Source organism: Leptopilina heterotoma, unplaced genomic scaffold (genome assembly GCF_015476425.1).
Source record: "Leptopilina heterotoma isolate Lh14 unplaced genomic scaffold, ASM1547642v1 Lhet_212, whole genome shotgun sequence".
NCBI classification, from domain to species: Eukaryota; Metazoa; Arthropoda; class Insecta; order Hymenoptera; family Figitidae; genus Leptopilina; species Leptopilina heterotoma.
Window position 1 is genome coordinate 1,086,562 of NW_025110930.1, and position 15,839 is coordinate 1,102,400.

The 15,839-nt window shown below is 28.0% G+C and overlaps 4 protein-coding genes across 4 annotated transcripts; 1 reads left to right on the forward strand and 3 right to left on the reverse strand.

Moving 5' to 3' along the window:
• Positions 1 to 30: 30 nt before the first annotated feature.
• Positions 31 to 4,913, reverse strand: LOC122501664 (diacylglycerol O-acyltransferase 1). Its single transcript, XM_043611302.1, has 12 exons — positions 4,674 to 4,913; positions 3,209 to 3,337; positions 2,825 to 2,919; positions 2,425 to 2,477; positions 2,219 to 2,327; positions 1,966 to 2,121; positions 1,715 to 1,892; positions 1,519 to 1,627; positions 1,382 to 1,426; positions 1,014 to 1,192; positions 789 to 939; positions 31 to 725 (listed from the first exon to the last, which is right to left on the reverse strand). The coding sequence occupies exons 1-12, from the start codon at positions 4,790 to 4,792 to the stop codon at positions 549 to 551; spliced, it is 1,500 nt and encodes a 499-aa protein (XP_043467237.1). The 5' UTR covers positions 4,793 to 4,913; the 3' UTR covers positions 31 to 548.
• Positions 4,914 to 5,150: 237 nt separating this feature from the next.
• LOC122501668 (protein slowmo) lies at positions 5,151 to 8,482 on the reverse strand. Its single transcript, XM_043611307.1, has 5 exons — positions 8,290 to 8,482; positions 7,836 to 8,001; positions 6,647 to 6,733; positions 6,396 to 6,569; positions 5,151 to 6,278 (listed from the first exon to the last, which is right to left on the reverse strand). The coding sequence occupies exons 1-5, from the start codon at positions 8,319 to 8,321 to the stop codon at positions 6,042 to 6,044; spliced, it is 696 nt and encodes a 231-aa protein (XP_043467242.1). The 5' UTR covers positions 8,322 to 8,482; the 3' UTR covers positions 5,151 to 6,041.
• Positions 8,483 to 8,743: 261 nt separating this feature from the next.
• LOC122501616 (EGF domain-specific O-linked N-acetylglucosamine transferase) lies at positions 8,744 to 12,380 on the forward strand. The gene is made up of 10 exons (XM_043611220.1): positions 8,744 to 9,012; positions 9,569 to 9,786; positions 9,987 to 10,193; positions 10,287 to 10,435; positions 10,514 to 10,677; positions 10,748 to 11,022; positions 11,116 to 11,316; positions 11,425 to 11,558; positions 11,680 to 11,782; positions 11,897 to 12,380. Exons 1-10 carry the CDS (start codon positions 9,009 to 9,011, stop codon positions 12,077 to 12,079), a joined length of 1,638 nt encoding a protein of 545 aa, XP_043467155.1. The 5' UTR covers positions 8,744 to 9,008; the 3' UTR covers positions 12,080 to 12,380.
• On the reverse strand, positions 12,354 to 14,313 carry LOC122501617 (uncharacterized protein At4g17910-like). The gene is made up of 2 exons (XM_043611221.1): positions 14,076 to 14,313; positions 12,354 to 13,967 (listed from the first exon to the last, which is right to left on the reverse strand). The coding sequence occupies exon 2, from the start codon at positions 13,963 to 13,965 to the stop codon at positions 12,421 to 12,423; it is 1,545 nt and encodes a 514-aa protein (XP_043467156.1). The 5' UTR covers positions 13,966 to 13,967; positions 14,076 to 14,313; the 3' UTR covers positions 12,354 to 12,420.
• Between the last annotated feature and the right edge of the window lie 1,526 nt (positions 14,314 to 15,839).

Consider the following 15,839-nt stretch of genomic DNA (forward strand, 5'->3'; position numbering starts at 1 on the left):
GAGAAAAAGTGAATACTTAAGTGTACAAAATTTGTTCTTAACAAAAATGCGTTTTATTTGGATATAATGGTAACTTACAATTCTTGTTCGTAAAAAATAGCACATCAAAAATAAAATATAGAAAATATTTCGAGTGTTATAAATTCTTAGACTAATTTTCGAAAAATTGTAATATATTATTATTCCTAAGAATTCTCTTATTGCATACGTATCTATACACATTAAATTCATCACCCATTTTTTACCAAGTATTATTTTTTCTTTGAGCGAAGTTAATGATTGACATTATTTGACATTAGTGTTTATGCTCTCGTTTGAAATTTTAATTGATTTACATTTAATGAATTAATTACATATAATTAATTCAGAGGCACTTCTTCAATATTTACGGTATTTTACTTAAAAATAAAAGTAACAGTGTAAGTAACTTTTACAGCCTTTATATTATTAGAATAAAATGGAGAAAAGAAAGATTAAATGATAAAATTGGAATGAATTATGAAAAAATAAAAGTGACTAGCGATCAATATATAATCTCAAAATTTTTTTCATACGACCGAATAATCTTCCAAGAGAGTTTCACCAAAGTGCGTAACGACATAATCGTGATAGTACATCATGATGCATAAAGGCTGACCAATAATGAGACTCGCCCAAACGACAATGTTACCCCATCTCGCTCCACAGTGTTTTTCTACCATTTTACTCATGACAGACAGCGGTATCTGAAAGGAAAATTGTTTTATTGACATTTAGTTTTTGAAAAATAAAAATCTACTATCGTTTACCTGGCCCATCATGCCCATAAATGCCCAGATTTTGAATGTCTTCAGAGGCACACTGACAAGATATTCGTGAAAGAAAGCGCTGATGAAGAAAACAGTGACACTTGCGGTAGTTTTACCGTAACCCATTTCCACTACTGGAATATAAAGATGTCTAAAATTTAAATTTGACAGTTTTATTGCCCGTAGTAAATTAATATATGTTAAAATAAAGGCTTACTATCTCACCTTACAGCCCATCGATGTACTGGCATATTCCAACTTCTCCAGAAAGTATCGATATTATTTGCGTTCCACCAATCGCAATAAAAATTTCTATCTGCAAAGTGTAGCAGTTCACCCATTAAATTCAGATAAGAATGAAATGACAGGTAGAAAAAGCACAGCCACATTAAGTGATTTGGTATCTGCAACATTCCAACAGAAATAATTTAAAACTTTTAATGGTCCCAAATCATTTTCTCTGCAATTAAGGTTTATTAATTTATTTATCGAATTAAACTTAAATATTAAATAATAACATATTTTCATTATACTTTTATGTAGTTTGGTCGTATTACAAACGAATAAGTACAGTGTAGATATAAAGTACTCACAGCTAATTTAAGTAGACGTTCGGAAGCCTTAGCGACGTCCATGTTCTGTAAAATAAACAGAAAACAAAGTTTGATAATGTACACACACAATACACGTAATAAAAATAAAATAGAAATTCAGCAAATTTGAAACTTACACTGAAAGGAATCAATGAGTTTTTAACAGATGGAACCATCCATTGTTGAAAGAGTGACATGACAACTTGACAACCGACAAGAACTTCAAGTATGCGTTTGATTAAAAATCTTTAAAAATAATTCAAAATTTGTGAATTAAATTTAAAAAATGATGGAAGATATTTTTTCTAATACAATATAGTAGCAATATAGTACCTTTTACGGATTCTTTCGGTTCTTGGAAAATTTAATTCGTAACAGAGGGTTGGAGCGAGAATGTAATAATATAAATCACGAAGATTCAAGTTATCTGGATACTGTGTTAGTGATGTACAATTCTTCGATTCATTTTTTGAGTCATCTGATTCGTAACCGTTTTGTTTTACTCCCGAAGCTAAGGAAAATTAAAAGAAATACTTATAAATACATTATGAAAAAAGAAATTAATCGAAAATTATTCTACTCACACTTTAAATTATTATAAGAAAATGATTGTCTTCTTATTTTGCCATGATTTGTGTTTTTTCCCTTAACACTGAGGCGACACCACATATTAACTTGAATGTAAGACCATAATTTTAGGAAAAGCATGGCATATAACATACATACATACATCGCTCCAACTTGAAAAAGAAAAAAAAATTTGTTAATGTGTATTTAGATAAAGATATTAAATTGCTCACATTTCATTTGTAGCAATTTTGACAACAATATTCTTACTCAAACTGAAACCAGAATCTTTCACATGAATAACAACCATTGGCATTAGCACCATTACAACAAGGTTCACGACATGAAAAACCATTCCTGGACCATGTGGTACAATATCCTGTGACAAAACAAAAAAATTATTTTTTTTAAATTTATCTTTCTGTAACAAACAATATTCGAAATGGAAATTAGTGGAAAATTAGTGAGTGCCATACCATAGCCAATCCCTTTTCAATCAGCAGGCAAAGCGATGTTGGTACTGAAGAATCTAAGCCATAAAACATTTGAAAATTAAATACATGACATAGTTGAGAGTTGATTAAAAAATCCGAATTCCTGTCAAATATTCAGTATACTTTAAATATTGTTAAAATACATTATTAATATCAGGAAACGTATATAGTACCTCGATAACCTCCCCCAGTTAGTTTAAAGATAAATTAAACTTTAAAAAAGAATTTGCATTAATTTTTGCCCATACTTGAAAAATTATATACGTACAAATAATATTTCTTTTATTTTAGTTTTTTAATTACTATGATAGAGTGTGAATTGCAAATTAATGATAATAAATTTCATTTGTACAGAATTATTTTAATAATGGAATACACTTACACAGAATTAATAAAAGAGAAGGATGTTCTTTTCCTCCGTCGTTTTTTCCACTTAAAAACGTAAACCATTGTACTGGATCCACTCTTATTCCATATCTAAAATTGTTTAGTTATATACAGTTATGGTTATTTTTATTAAATTAACTAAAAATCAATTTAATTTTATGCTTTCAGTTTCTTGTTTTGTAATGTACATATATTATTGAATGAAGTTTGATGAAACAACATAAAATTGATAATTATTTTTTTATACGTCTAAATACCAGCTTATTATGTTGTAAGTTTTTTTTAAAAATTCCATTGCATAAATAAATAGAAAAATAAAAATATTAGTATATGCAATATAAACTTTTAGTTTGAGTTCAGCTGCTTAAGAAAAACTTACTTTATAAAATTTTCCAAAAGTAGACGTATACCGCCAATGCCTAAAAGTAAGAAGCCCCAGTTGACAAATCCTGTGAAGTTGTCAAACCCGGAACTCCAGGAAAAGAGACTGTCTCTTGGTCGATGGCATCTAAGACAAAGTGAAAAAATTAGAGTTCACAGGAATTAATTTTATACTAAAAGACGTAAGAAGAGGAAATTAAAATTCAATTCTCAACCATTATAATTCAAAATTATATTTTTTAATTCTTTTAGCAATATAATTCATCTTTGTACATTTATATTCTTTTTAATTTCTGACAAAAACTTTATATGTGACGCATCTCGGTGAAAGGGACCTAACGTGACAAAAGATTCAAGGTTATGTTTACGAGTGTTTTACCTTGATTAATAAGTATACTTTTTATATTCTGTGAAACCGAAAGTAATTTAATTATAACCTTAATTACTTATCGAGTTAAGTTCCTTTTACTGCGTAAAGCGTCAAATATACATTCTAATTATACTTAGGGTAATTGGAGTTGAAATCAATTTAATTCTTTTTAAAAGACTTTGGAAAGCTAATGAATTTTTTTAATAATATAAAAATACTGATGACATTTTAATTAATTTCCTTCTTTTTCTTATAAAAAGGAATTCAAGTGCATTGAAATGACTGCAAATATGATAAAAGTTCACAATACTTTTAGTTGCAAATCAAAGTCATTTTTCCAAATTTTTTGTAAACAATATATTTTAATCAATATTTAATTGGCTAATTATTCCTATCGAGGTAATATAAAAATAAGTAGCACATTGTTTTTTATGGGTATAGTAAGTACATAGTGATAAAAAATACATCAGTGTCACAACAATAGTTAAGCAAGTAAATAGTTGCATCAGATTGAAATGCATTATAAAATAATCCCATAAATGAGGGTTTTGTAAGTTTAAATTAATATAATAATGATATGATAATAAAAAAATAAATATAATAATACACGTTTTCGTATATTATATATATGCGGTTAAAAAAAATCCTTTTATATAATTCTAAAAGGGTTTGTTATTTCAAAAATTCAACAACCATCACGTGCATAAAAATAATAGGCTCCCAGTGACGTTACAATATTGATCTTTGTACTGATTGCAAAAAATACTAATAAAAAGCATGCACAAAAAAGTATAAGTGGATATTATATATATCCCTCTCTCAATTTATAAAATCTTGGCGCCGACGCAACAACTCTCGCGCCAGTCTCATCAAAGGTTATGATTACTTGTACGCCTTGAATTTTAATAATAAAAGCAAAATTATATATCAAGACATTTTCAAACACGAGTAAATAAGACATCATTACACAATTAATAGTTTAAGTAATAAATTTTGTAAAACAATTTCAAGTGTCCCAATTGATATTAAAAGAAAAATTGAATCAATTGCATAGTTTATAAGGGAATGAATATATGTATATATATACACTCACGGTTTATCAGGTTGTGACCTGCGAACCATCTGCTCTGCTTTTTGAATTTCCTCAGCTCTTGTTGCACTCTTTGCCCTTCTTAATCTCACTTTTGTATCATTTTCGTGATCAAACGTCATCTTAACTTATAAAATCTTCAAATCACTCACGCATTAACCGCAACTATACGTCCGGTCCGGTCTGGATCTTCGTGACACTATGTTATAATACCTGCACGTAACATACGTGTATGATATTGTGTGCGTGGACTTTGATATTCTTCCCGCTTTAAATTAAAAAATTAATAGATTTAAAGTCATTATTAGATGGAAACTTGGAGGAAAATTTTTTTTTTATAAAACTTATTAAAATTGACGCAAATTTCAATAAATGTAAATTTTTTCAAACTTCTTTTTGTCAAAATATTTGAAATTAAATAATTTTGTGTTAGAGGGAAAAGGAAAAATTAAATTGGTATTGAATAATTCACAATAGAAATAAGTTTTCATTTTTTTTATTCAACTATCTACAGAAAGCAATTTACAATTAGGATCTTCAATAATTGAAATAAATGAATTTTTATATTTGAAACTGTGTTGTTAAATTTATTATTAAAGTCATTCAAATTGAACAAAAAAATTGTTCGCTTATCAAACATAACATTCTCTTATACTGTTTTGAATATTTACAAAAATTGAAGCACCTAAATCAGATGTTTCTTGTTTCACTTTAATAAACATCTAGAATTTTTTTTTTTGCTATTTCGTATAAATAGCGCAAAAATAATGAAAAAAATATATACTTATGTGCCATGGCACCTTGTTCTAAGTCAATTCTCTTTTCAAATGTTTTTTTTTGTAAAAAAGAAACGTGTATTTCGCCAGCCCAATGTGTATCTTTTCTTTATCGCTATGAGTGTAAAATTAATACCGTTTAAAGGGCTTTTTTCATTTTTATATACTTACATATTTCATATTTTTACATCAAGACATTTTTTTAACTACATACATACATTCATTGTAAAAATTAACTCGAAAAATCATGTTCTGTTGAAATAGTTTTGGTTAAAAATTTTTCTTACGAGTTGTTTTTGAAATTTTTATACATTGATTATTCTGTTTTTTTTTATTATTATTATTATTTTTGTAATAAATTGCTATACTAACTTGTGTTGTTGCAGGCTTATTCTACTGCTTTAATATTCAATTGGCAGTAAGTTTCAAATAAGGTTTCTATAAAACATTGAATGCCAAAGTATTTTTTAAAACGTTTTGCATATAGAGTCATTGTAAAATTTGCATCTTTGTTTCGAATTACTTTTAGAATTAATTATATTTAGGAAGCCTGCCAAAATTAATTGAAAAGATTGAAACTAGTACGCAACATTCGCTATAATTTTGGCATTGATTGAGACGATGGTGGTGTTGTCAAATTATGAATACCGTCAAGCGATATTTTCGCAGCACTTTGTAAATCATCCATACTTCGCATTGTTTTCGATGTTAGGTCATCAATTTGACGTCGTGTTTGACACAGAAGTTCGTCAGTCGATTTTACAGCACTGCTTGCAAAATCTTTAACTTCTGATTCGAGTTTGTCTATCACCCATTGCATAGCCTGTCTTCCCTAAAAACAAAGAATAAACTACTTAATATTTAACTTTTAAAAAATAATCCTGCATAACTTTTTTAATTAACGACAAATAATGAGAACTTATCGTAAATGATCAAATGACTTGCATACCTTTCCCGCATTGAAAGAAATTCTCGAAGTCAAAAGATCTTCCATATAATGTGTTAGAGGAACCCCTTGTACTAAGACGACAGCTTCCTGAGTAAGTAGAGTTTTGGTTGCATCGTGAGGATGAGGTAAATATTTTACAGTTTCGTCAACTTCGATATAGTTGCCAAATGTCAACTGTAACGTATGATAAGTTTCAAGTTTATTAAAAATTAAGAACTTATTACGAATTACTTACTAGTCTATATACTTACATTTCTCGTTCTAAGAACCATTTCTCGGTTGGTCGGATCAACCTCACTTCGTTCGCTGGCATAACAAATATTCGCATGTCCGATTATCTAAAAATAAAATAGTAAATATTAAATAATTTTATTTAGTAAATACTTAGTAAATCTTAGGGAAACAAACTTTTCTTATTTAAGCGTAGTGCACCTATAAAATACTAAATGCATTATCGTGTTAATGATTTACGATTTGACAAAGCTTTATCTCTATTTGAATTACAGTAGAGACTCCATTATCCGGACAAATTTAAAATTAAAATTTTTTTTTTTTTAATATAAAGTTTATAAGGTCTCAAGCCGTTGACTTTTATTTTAAATTTCTTTACACGAAATGTTGCGTTTTAAAGTGTTTTAATTATTTTAAGAAAATGTTTATGTAAATATTTTGAAATATTTCTAACTAAATATTTATTAATGTTGACTTTAAAAGTTTTAGTTTGTTTCAGTCTTATTTTAAAACATATGCAAATAAATACATAAAATTATGAATAAAAAATTTGTTTAATTCGCACTTTACTCGATTATCCGGACAAGTGCCTGCATCCATTAGTCCGGATAATGGAGTCTCTACTGTAATTTCTTTAATGTCTCGATCACTCTAATTTAAGAATTGAAAAATGAATGACGTCCTTCAGTTATGTAATTTTGATGAAGAAATTTTATTTGGAAAGCATATGCAGACATTTTTTCGTGTGTTATATGTATATACAAATGCGAGAAGTAACAAAAGTGTGTACCTATATCACATATGTGAAGCTCTGTATTACGTAATATTCAGCAACTTTGATTTTGTATAAATCTAAATTTGTAACCTATGTAAATATGAATTGTAAACAATTTTTCAGAAAAAAATATTAATATAATAAGAAAATCAGCTTATAAAAATTGAATATATATAAATCATGGAAGTAGACAGTTGGAAAATAAATTTGTAAGAAAATATTTTATCCCGAACATGATTTGAATTTACATCTTTAAACAGGAAAAATTTCTTATAATAAATAATTTTAGTTCGATTATTGTTATTATTCTTATAAAAACAACACACGAGGAAAGTAACATTTAGAAAAATTTCGATAGCTTTCATTTAGTTGAATTTTTCAATTATTTAATAGTCTAGAAACAAAGATATAAATAATATTAACGAAATACTTACAGCTTGTGCCCATTTAGGAAATCCCCATTTACTGGAAACCAGTCGATGTGTATGTAAAACACCATTTTCAACTTTTCTTTCAATAACGTCAGTTCCAATTACTGCAGGATTCATGGGATTTGGATATTTTCTCCATGCTGCTTGAGCAACTGTTTCCCAAGGGTGACTGAAAGTGATAATGCAAGTGAAAAAGAAAGGAAACCATAAATTCTCTTAATAAAATTGCCCTTGAAATTAATTTATAAGTACCTATAGAGGTTATGGAGGAATGGCTAGATTTAATGTTTACTTATTAGCTACAGTAATCTTTTTAAATTTAATACTCGTGTTAAATATTTAATTTACTTCAAGCACTTTAAACTAAACTTAATAATAAATGCAAATAAGAAAACAAAGGGTAAAATAAGATAAATCTTTAAATCCATCAGGATTTAAAGCACACTGTAAAACTCACTTAAATGTATGTTCCGATGTCCAGATCTTCATAATTTATCAACTTTATAAAATTAAACTAACGCCACAAATAAAACACTGATGGGAAAAAGTTACAAAAGTGCACAGTTTTTAGTGCACTGAGATTCATTAAACGGATAAAGAGAATCTGATTGAATCTGATCAAACTCGTGAATAACCTGACGTAAGAGAACGAAAATGGCAGGGATGAATCATTAACTTGATTTAACTCGTAATTTACGTATAATTGGTATCTATACCAATGTAATACGTATTGTAGTGTAGTTAATTTTAAGCTTGTTTCACAGTTTAGAATAAAGGTGCTCAGCAGGGTGGAGACAGTAAATTTATACAATCTTTTCGACCACAGCGCCATCGTTTTCTGTGAGTTAGGAGGAATCCCATTATTTGACGCTCTTATATTTTTAAGAGTTTCCTGTTTTCGTACTTTGCGTTTGCATAAACAAAGCTTAAACCATTTTGTCAAATTTTGCATAAACATTTGCGAGCACAAAAATAACAAGAATTAAAATTTATTACTCTCCATTCTTGACATGCTAAAATTTATAACAAATAGAAAAACAAATATTTTGTCGTATTTTAGTGAAATGTTTCAATATTCTTCAAATACGTTACTAAAAAGAATATTAAATGTAAACAAACGGTATTTTATATGTGTATATTAAGGAAATAAATATACCAGTTGTAATTTACATAAAAATGAGTAAGTACTTTTATAAAATATTAATATTATTAGACAGGGAATTTTTTACCAAAGTTAAATATATTTAAAATGGTCTATTTTCTCTAAAAATTAAAATTAAAATTAGAATTAAAGTGTAATTTTTATAATTTTCTTTGTTTTCATAAAATAAATAATTTATTTATAAAAGTGGGTATTTTTCTAAAAACTGGTTACACGTTTAGAGAAAGGTATTACATGAGTTGTTACATTACTATTGAAATTACTATTGCTTTCATTACTATTGAAAGTAAAAGCTTTCTATTAATTACTTTATACCTTATTTATAAACTAAAATTGTGTATAATTTTTTTAATTATTAAATTTTGACTTTCGATTTTTTATTAAAACTTATTTTTTAAACATCCTAAATAATTATATTATGAAACTTTTATGAAATACATAACTAGGTAATTTCAAACATATTTTGAAATTTACTTTATATTCAAGGAAGTGTGGGTGGTTATTCTAAAGCTTATTGAGGACACACAGGAGTACAAAGTGTTAATTTGATATTCATTTCGTTTCTTTTACGCAGGAATAATAGACGCACATATTTCGTCGATTTTATTCCCTACTTTTGAGATGAGAAATAAAGACTTTATTATTTTATTAATAACATTTATAAATATACTTATTTTAACTGAAGGGAATTATTTAAATATTAATTTACCTAAGAATCACCTTCAGTATTATTTCAACTTTTTTCCTGCGGAGGCGAAAAAGTGTCTGGATGATGCATCATGTCCATACAAGGTGAGAAGACAAATTTTATTTTTAATTTTACAACAGAATTTATATTCTGCTCTATCAATTTTTGTCTGACAATTGTCAAATTGTAATTTATTTAGTAATACATTTTTAAAGTTAACTAAATTTTGTACGCAGTTTACTAAATATAATGTAGGATTATTTGAAAAAATGTTTTTTAATATGATGTAATTTTTTAAATGCAGGATAAATTAAATACCAAAGATTGTTGGGGATATGAAGCATCTTGTGAATCTGAAAATTCCTTCTCCATTCCGCATTGCCCTGGCGAACATAAAGGATGGGTTGCTACTAAAAATGCTCAACTAGAAACATTTTATGCTCAAGGAGATTTTGGTTACGTGAGAGATCAAAGACGTGAAATGATGATTTTCTGTGAACCCCTTTTCATGGTAACGATACTTTTTAAAACTATTAATTTTCATATTAAATGCATTAATAAACCATGGAAACAATGTCATTTAAAAATTTTATAAATTTGTCAGGATGACTCTTCACTAGAGTGTACAGAGCATATGCGATTTTGTAGAGGTCGAAATATTATGATAAATTTTACGGATTTGATGCACAGAAAAGATCCTATTAGATATAAAATGGATGTTTTAAAAGAAGGACAAATTGGTGGTTACTGCAAGTGAGTAATTTTTTTATTATTCAAATTACTATTAGTACTTTTTAAATTACTAGAGAATAATTAAATTTTTGTTTCTAGATTGAATTGGAAGAGATTAGAAGAAAATGCAGATCACATTAGTCCTCTACAATCTTGGGGACCTGAAATACAAAATTTTCGAAGTTTACCTCGTAGACCAATTATCGAAGGAGATTGTGATGTAGTTGTAGAAAAACCTACTTATATAATGAAAATTGATGCTAGTAAGTGGTAAATCTAAAAACGTGTCTTTCATCAATAGAATCGCTATTATTATTAAATATTTTATTGCAGCAGTGAACATGTATCATCACTTTTGCGATTTCTTCAATCTGTACGTATCGCTACATGTAAATCAAACACATCCAGCAGCATTTACGCGAGATAATCATATTTTGATATGGGAGAGTTATACTTATCGTTCGACATTTCAAGACGCATTTAAAGCATTTACAAAAAATCCTCTTTGGGATTTAAAGACATTCAAAGGAGAAACTGTTTGCTTCAAAAATGTAGTTTTTCCTCTACTGCCGAGAATGATTTTTGGATTGTATTATAATACTCCTCTTGTAAGTATTACTACTCTGTTTAAAATAAATTTATTTTAGTTCAAAGTAAATTGCATTAATATAATAATGACAGGGTTTTACATTTTTCTTCAGATTTACGGTTGTGAAAAAAGTGGCCTTTTTAAAGCTTTCGCAGATCACGTAATGCATCATTTACATGTTGATTTGCAAGAAAGGCAGGACGCAAAATTACGTGTCACTTTACTTTCTAGAGATACTCAATATAGGAGAATTTTAAATGAAGATGATTTGATAAGAGCTTTAAAGCAAAATCCAAATTATGAAGTACAAAAGGTAAAAGAAAATAGTTTTCATAAAGAAATAGTTGTTATTACGTATTTGCTTATTTTAATTTAATAATTTAGTATTGGAAGCTCATTCATATATGACATTACATTTTAGGTTGTGTACAACAAAAATTTACCTTTCACATCGCAATTAGAACTTTCGAGAAATTCTGATATTTTTATTGGAATTCATGGTGCTGGTTTAACACATCTTTTATTTTTGCCAGATTGGGCATCTGTCTTCGAATTGTAAGTTGATTCATTTATGATACAAAAAAATTATTTTTACACTTTTTTCGTAATATGTACTTGTTTTACGTTTCAATAATTTTTTAACTTGAAAGGTTCATTAATTATTTATTCGTTTTAGATATAATTGCGAAGACTCGAGTTGTTATAAAGATTTAGCTCGTCTACGAGGCGTGAAATATTTCACGTGGACAAATTTAGAGAAATTAATTCAAGAAGATCCGGTAAGTTATTAAAGAAATTGGTAAAACCAAAAACTTTTTCATACTTGTTAAAAAAAATAATATTCTTTCATAATAAAGAAAGTAGTAATAATAATTAACTTGTATTTTTAATAGGGTACTCATCCAAATGGAGGTGCTCATGCAAAATTTACGAACTACAGTTTCGACGTCAAAGAGTTTTTACGAATAGTTTCTCTCGCTGAGAAGCATGTAAGAAATCACAAGGGTTTCCAAGAATTTATTAAGAAAAATCTTTATATAGGTGAGAAAGAAACAATATCCAAAGATGAACTTTAATATACATTTGTATAGAAGAAGATAAAACGAATTTATTTTAAATTCACTTTTTCAATAGGAAAATGTGTTTACAAACTCCGATCTTAAACTTTGTGATATCAGTTTTTATTAAATTAAATTTTTTAAGAACGCAATGTGTCAAATGATTTTTGTCTTCGTATTTGACACTTTGCGTTGCATTGTAACATTATTCCGTGAACAAAACGTGTTACCGTTCTATACTGGTTTTTTAAAACTATAAGTGAAATTAATTTGTAACAGTATTGTCGTATAAATAAATTTATATTTATTTTTAAAAACATTTTACAATGGAAAATTTACTAAAAACGCTTAGTAGATATTTACAATTTTATTTGGAATTTTAATCGATAACAAGCTAGAACAAAAAATATGTTAATTGCCATATAAGCTATAAGTATATTCACGGCTGAGGTGTTTTCAGTATAAAGTGTTTTGATGGACATGTTCACAGTTCCTGTCAAAATATTGGCCAAGAGAAAGAAAGCTAAACCGTTATAATTGACAGCTTCGAAAATCTCGAAAGTTTCAGAAAAAGTTTGCGTGGAAACGGGTTTTTTTAATTTTTGATTATTTGCTCTTTTTGTATAGACTTTGATATCGGGAGTAATTTGTTTTGTTTCGTGTGGGATAAATATTTCTATGATAATTTCAACTAATACAAGTAATGTTAGAAATGTACTGCTGAGAGTGATAATCCAAGCACAATATCCGCTGTTAGTGAGTCGCCTAGAAACTGAAAAGTACGAATCACAAAATATAGTAACGCCGAGTGCTTGAGAAGCTATCAAACATAGCTTTATACAAAGTATCATCGATTGATTATAAGCCACATTAATGTTGTATTTTAGAAGTTTAATTTCTAAAACAGATTTCTCTTGAGATTTTCTGGAATTAATTTTTGAATTTTGAAAAGTCGAGTGAATAACTGATCCAACGGACAATGCAATCAAGTAAAGCCCTATGTAACCAGGAAGTGAAACCAAACCTTCCCGATTTGCAGATACGAAATCATATCTAGAACCTTCACTCAAAATCCATTCTTTAAAATCTTTGTTACTTAAACCATATTCATACATCATTAGCAACCAAATTCCGGACAAAAGAGAATATTTACAAGTTATTCTTTTAGGAATTAAACTTGTAAACAGTTTGACAAAAGCTAAAGTTAAGAAAAAATTCCAATGAACTCCGTATTCGGTAATGTGTTTCTGATACCCGAGATATTCAATGGCAAGAAAACGCCAAAATCCTAAAACAAAAAATGGCATGCAGCTTATAATGGACTTGATTATTTCAGATAGTGCCATTTTCTTATCTATCATTTTGTTCCTTGCCTCAGGTGCAACTAGAGCATTGGCTATGATAAAAAGTCCCACACCAGTGTCCATTAAACTATATCCATACACTTCAGTTTTCGCAAATTTACGTGGAAACACTTTAAAATCTACTGCAAGAATACAGACGACTGTTATAATATTAACCAAGGCTCTAAAGTTTGTTAAAAATGACAGTCTTTTTGATTGAACAGGTACAACATTTTCCTTCAATTGTGGACATTTTCTTGTGGCAATTAAAAGAAAGGCTATTAATGAAACTATGAGCATTGAAGAACAAACATGAATTAAGTACTCGGATAATACTGTACAACATAAAATACATGGACATATCGTTAATGAAAACTCAATAATTACTCGAATATTGGAACTTAATTTTCCTCTGAATAAACCTAATATTGACGTTGTAAGTAGAATGCTACATATATTTGGCAGTAACACGAAAATAACTTCTTGAGCTGTTGTTCCCGCATGATTGGAAACAAAGTTTTCTTGTTGTTGTCGATAACGTTCATGTTCCGATAAAGTCATATCTGTTAAAAAAAAATTTAGATATTATAGTTCTGAATACAAAATGGAATGTACAAATATTGTTTTGTACATACAATTATTGTCAATTATAGAATATTATTTTTAATTACCTGTATGAAAATATTTTTCCGGCTGATATTGACAGTTAGGTATTCATTTAAACTTTTCAGTAATATTAAAATTTTGTTACTTTTATTTTAGTTAACTTTCACTGGTCACACACATCTTGGCACATTTTTAAGAAAGTTCTTTTTTAAATTCCATAAATTTTATAATAAATAAATATAAAATAAAGTTTATGACACGTGCATCATGTTGTCAAACCCATCATATTATTATGATTTTAGACAATTGTCTTTCACTGGAAAAGAAGAATACTATTATACCAACAATAACTTTAGTCATGAAGTACCTGAAGTACTAATTTCGTACTGTCATAACGGCAGATTTCCCCAAGTTCATTTGACCCAATATGCTTTGTGCTGATTCTATGATAAAGGAGAAATCTGTAAAAAAATAATTATTTACGTTAGAAGATAAAGTAGATTACTTTATAGCCTATTGATTTAGTACATGTAGTTGTTGTTTGTGGCATTCGCGGCACTTGACATTTTATCAACGAGCAAACTTAAATTTGAATTATTAAATTGTAATTACAGTGAAGCCTTGATTATCCTAACTAATTGGGACAGGGCCTAATTCAGATGACCGGAAGTTCGTATAATTGCAAATATCTTCGTTTATTATTATGGGTAAATGGTTTGTTTTGAAGTCATTGTACACTATCACATGGCACTTATCTCCTTTTTTATGTATTTACATAAAATCAGAAAAAACTTAATTAATTAAATTTTCTTTATTTTTAGGGTCCATACAAATTTCGTTATCAATTTTTCAGTCTTTTTCGACCCACCCCCCCTCGTTACTATTGCGTTAAATGCATTTGCATAGCTTTTTGAACCCCCTCCCCCCAAATTGGTAACGTTGTTTATGGGCCGAATATACATTGGCGTAACGCCAGTATAGTGCCATTAATACGTTATGAGATTTTTGTACCGATAAATGTAAAATATTATATTTTGGTTTTTAGGTGGTGAAAAAGTTCGGATAATGGAAGTTCCGATAATCGAGGTTCCATATAACTACTGTTTCGTCAACAAATTGCCGGGAACGATCCGGATCGTTATTTTTGTTGTTCTCAAGTTAAAAAGTAAATAAGGAACAGTGACAATGTCAAGTGGAATGTAGTGGACTAAAATAATACACTTCTAGTGACCAGTGTGCATTTTTTTAAGAATATCATCTATCACCAAGTACTGCGCCGATTTATTTACTATCGAGTTGGGTATGTAATTTTGATCATTATATTGAGAAATTTTTGTTTATAACTATATTATGGTTTATAGATTCTCAGTAACCACGTAATGGTTTTTTTTTAAACGTAAAATTTTAATATAAAACGTATATGTTTCCCTTTTAAATATTTTGATGGCGCAGTATTTTTCACTGCAAAAATAGGCAACTATTTTTTTTAAAGAATTAAACAATCCGAACATTAGTCTAATTTTATTATTTTTTATATTTTGGATGAAAAGGATATTAAATTTAAAATTCTTTTTGGTGAAAGGGTTTGAATTTAATTGCATCTAAATAGAAATTATAATTTTATCATTAAGAAACCTTTTTTACATTTTAGGTTATGTTATTACCAACATTGTCGTTTATTGATGGAAAATTGTAACGTTTATTCAAATGCAACGTTTAATAAAATTGTTTAAAATGTTGAAAATTAAATTCTTTACTCTCGCACTAAAACAATTTAAAATTTAACTTGTCTTTTATTTTCAATTCGAAAAAATTTGACTTTGTTTTGA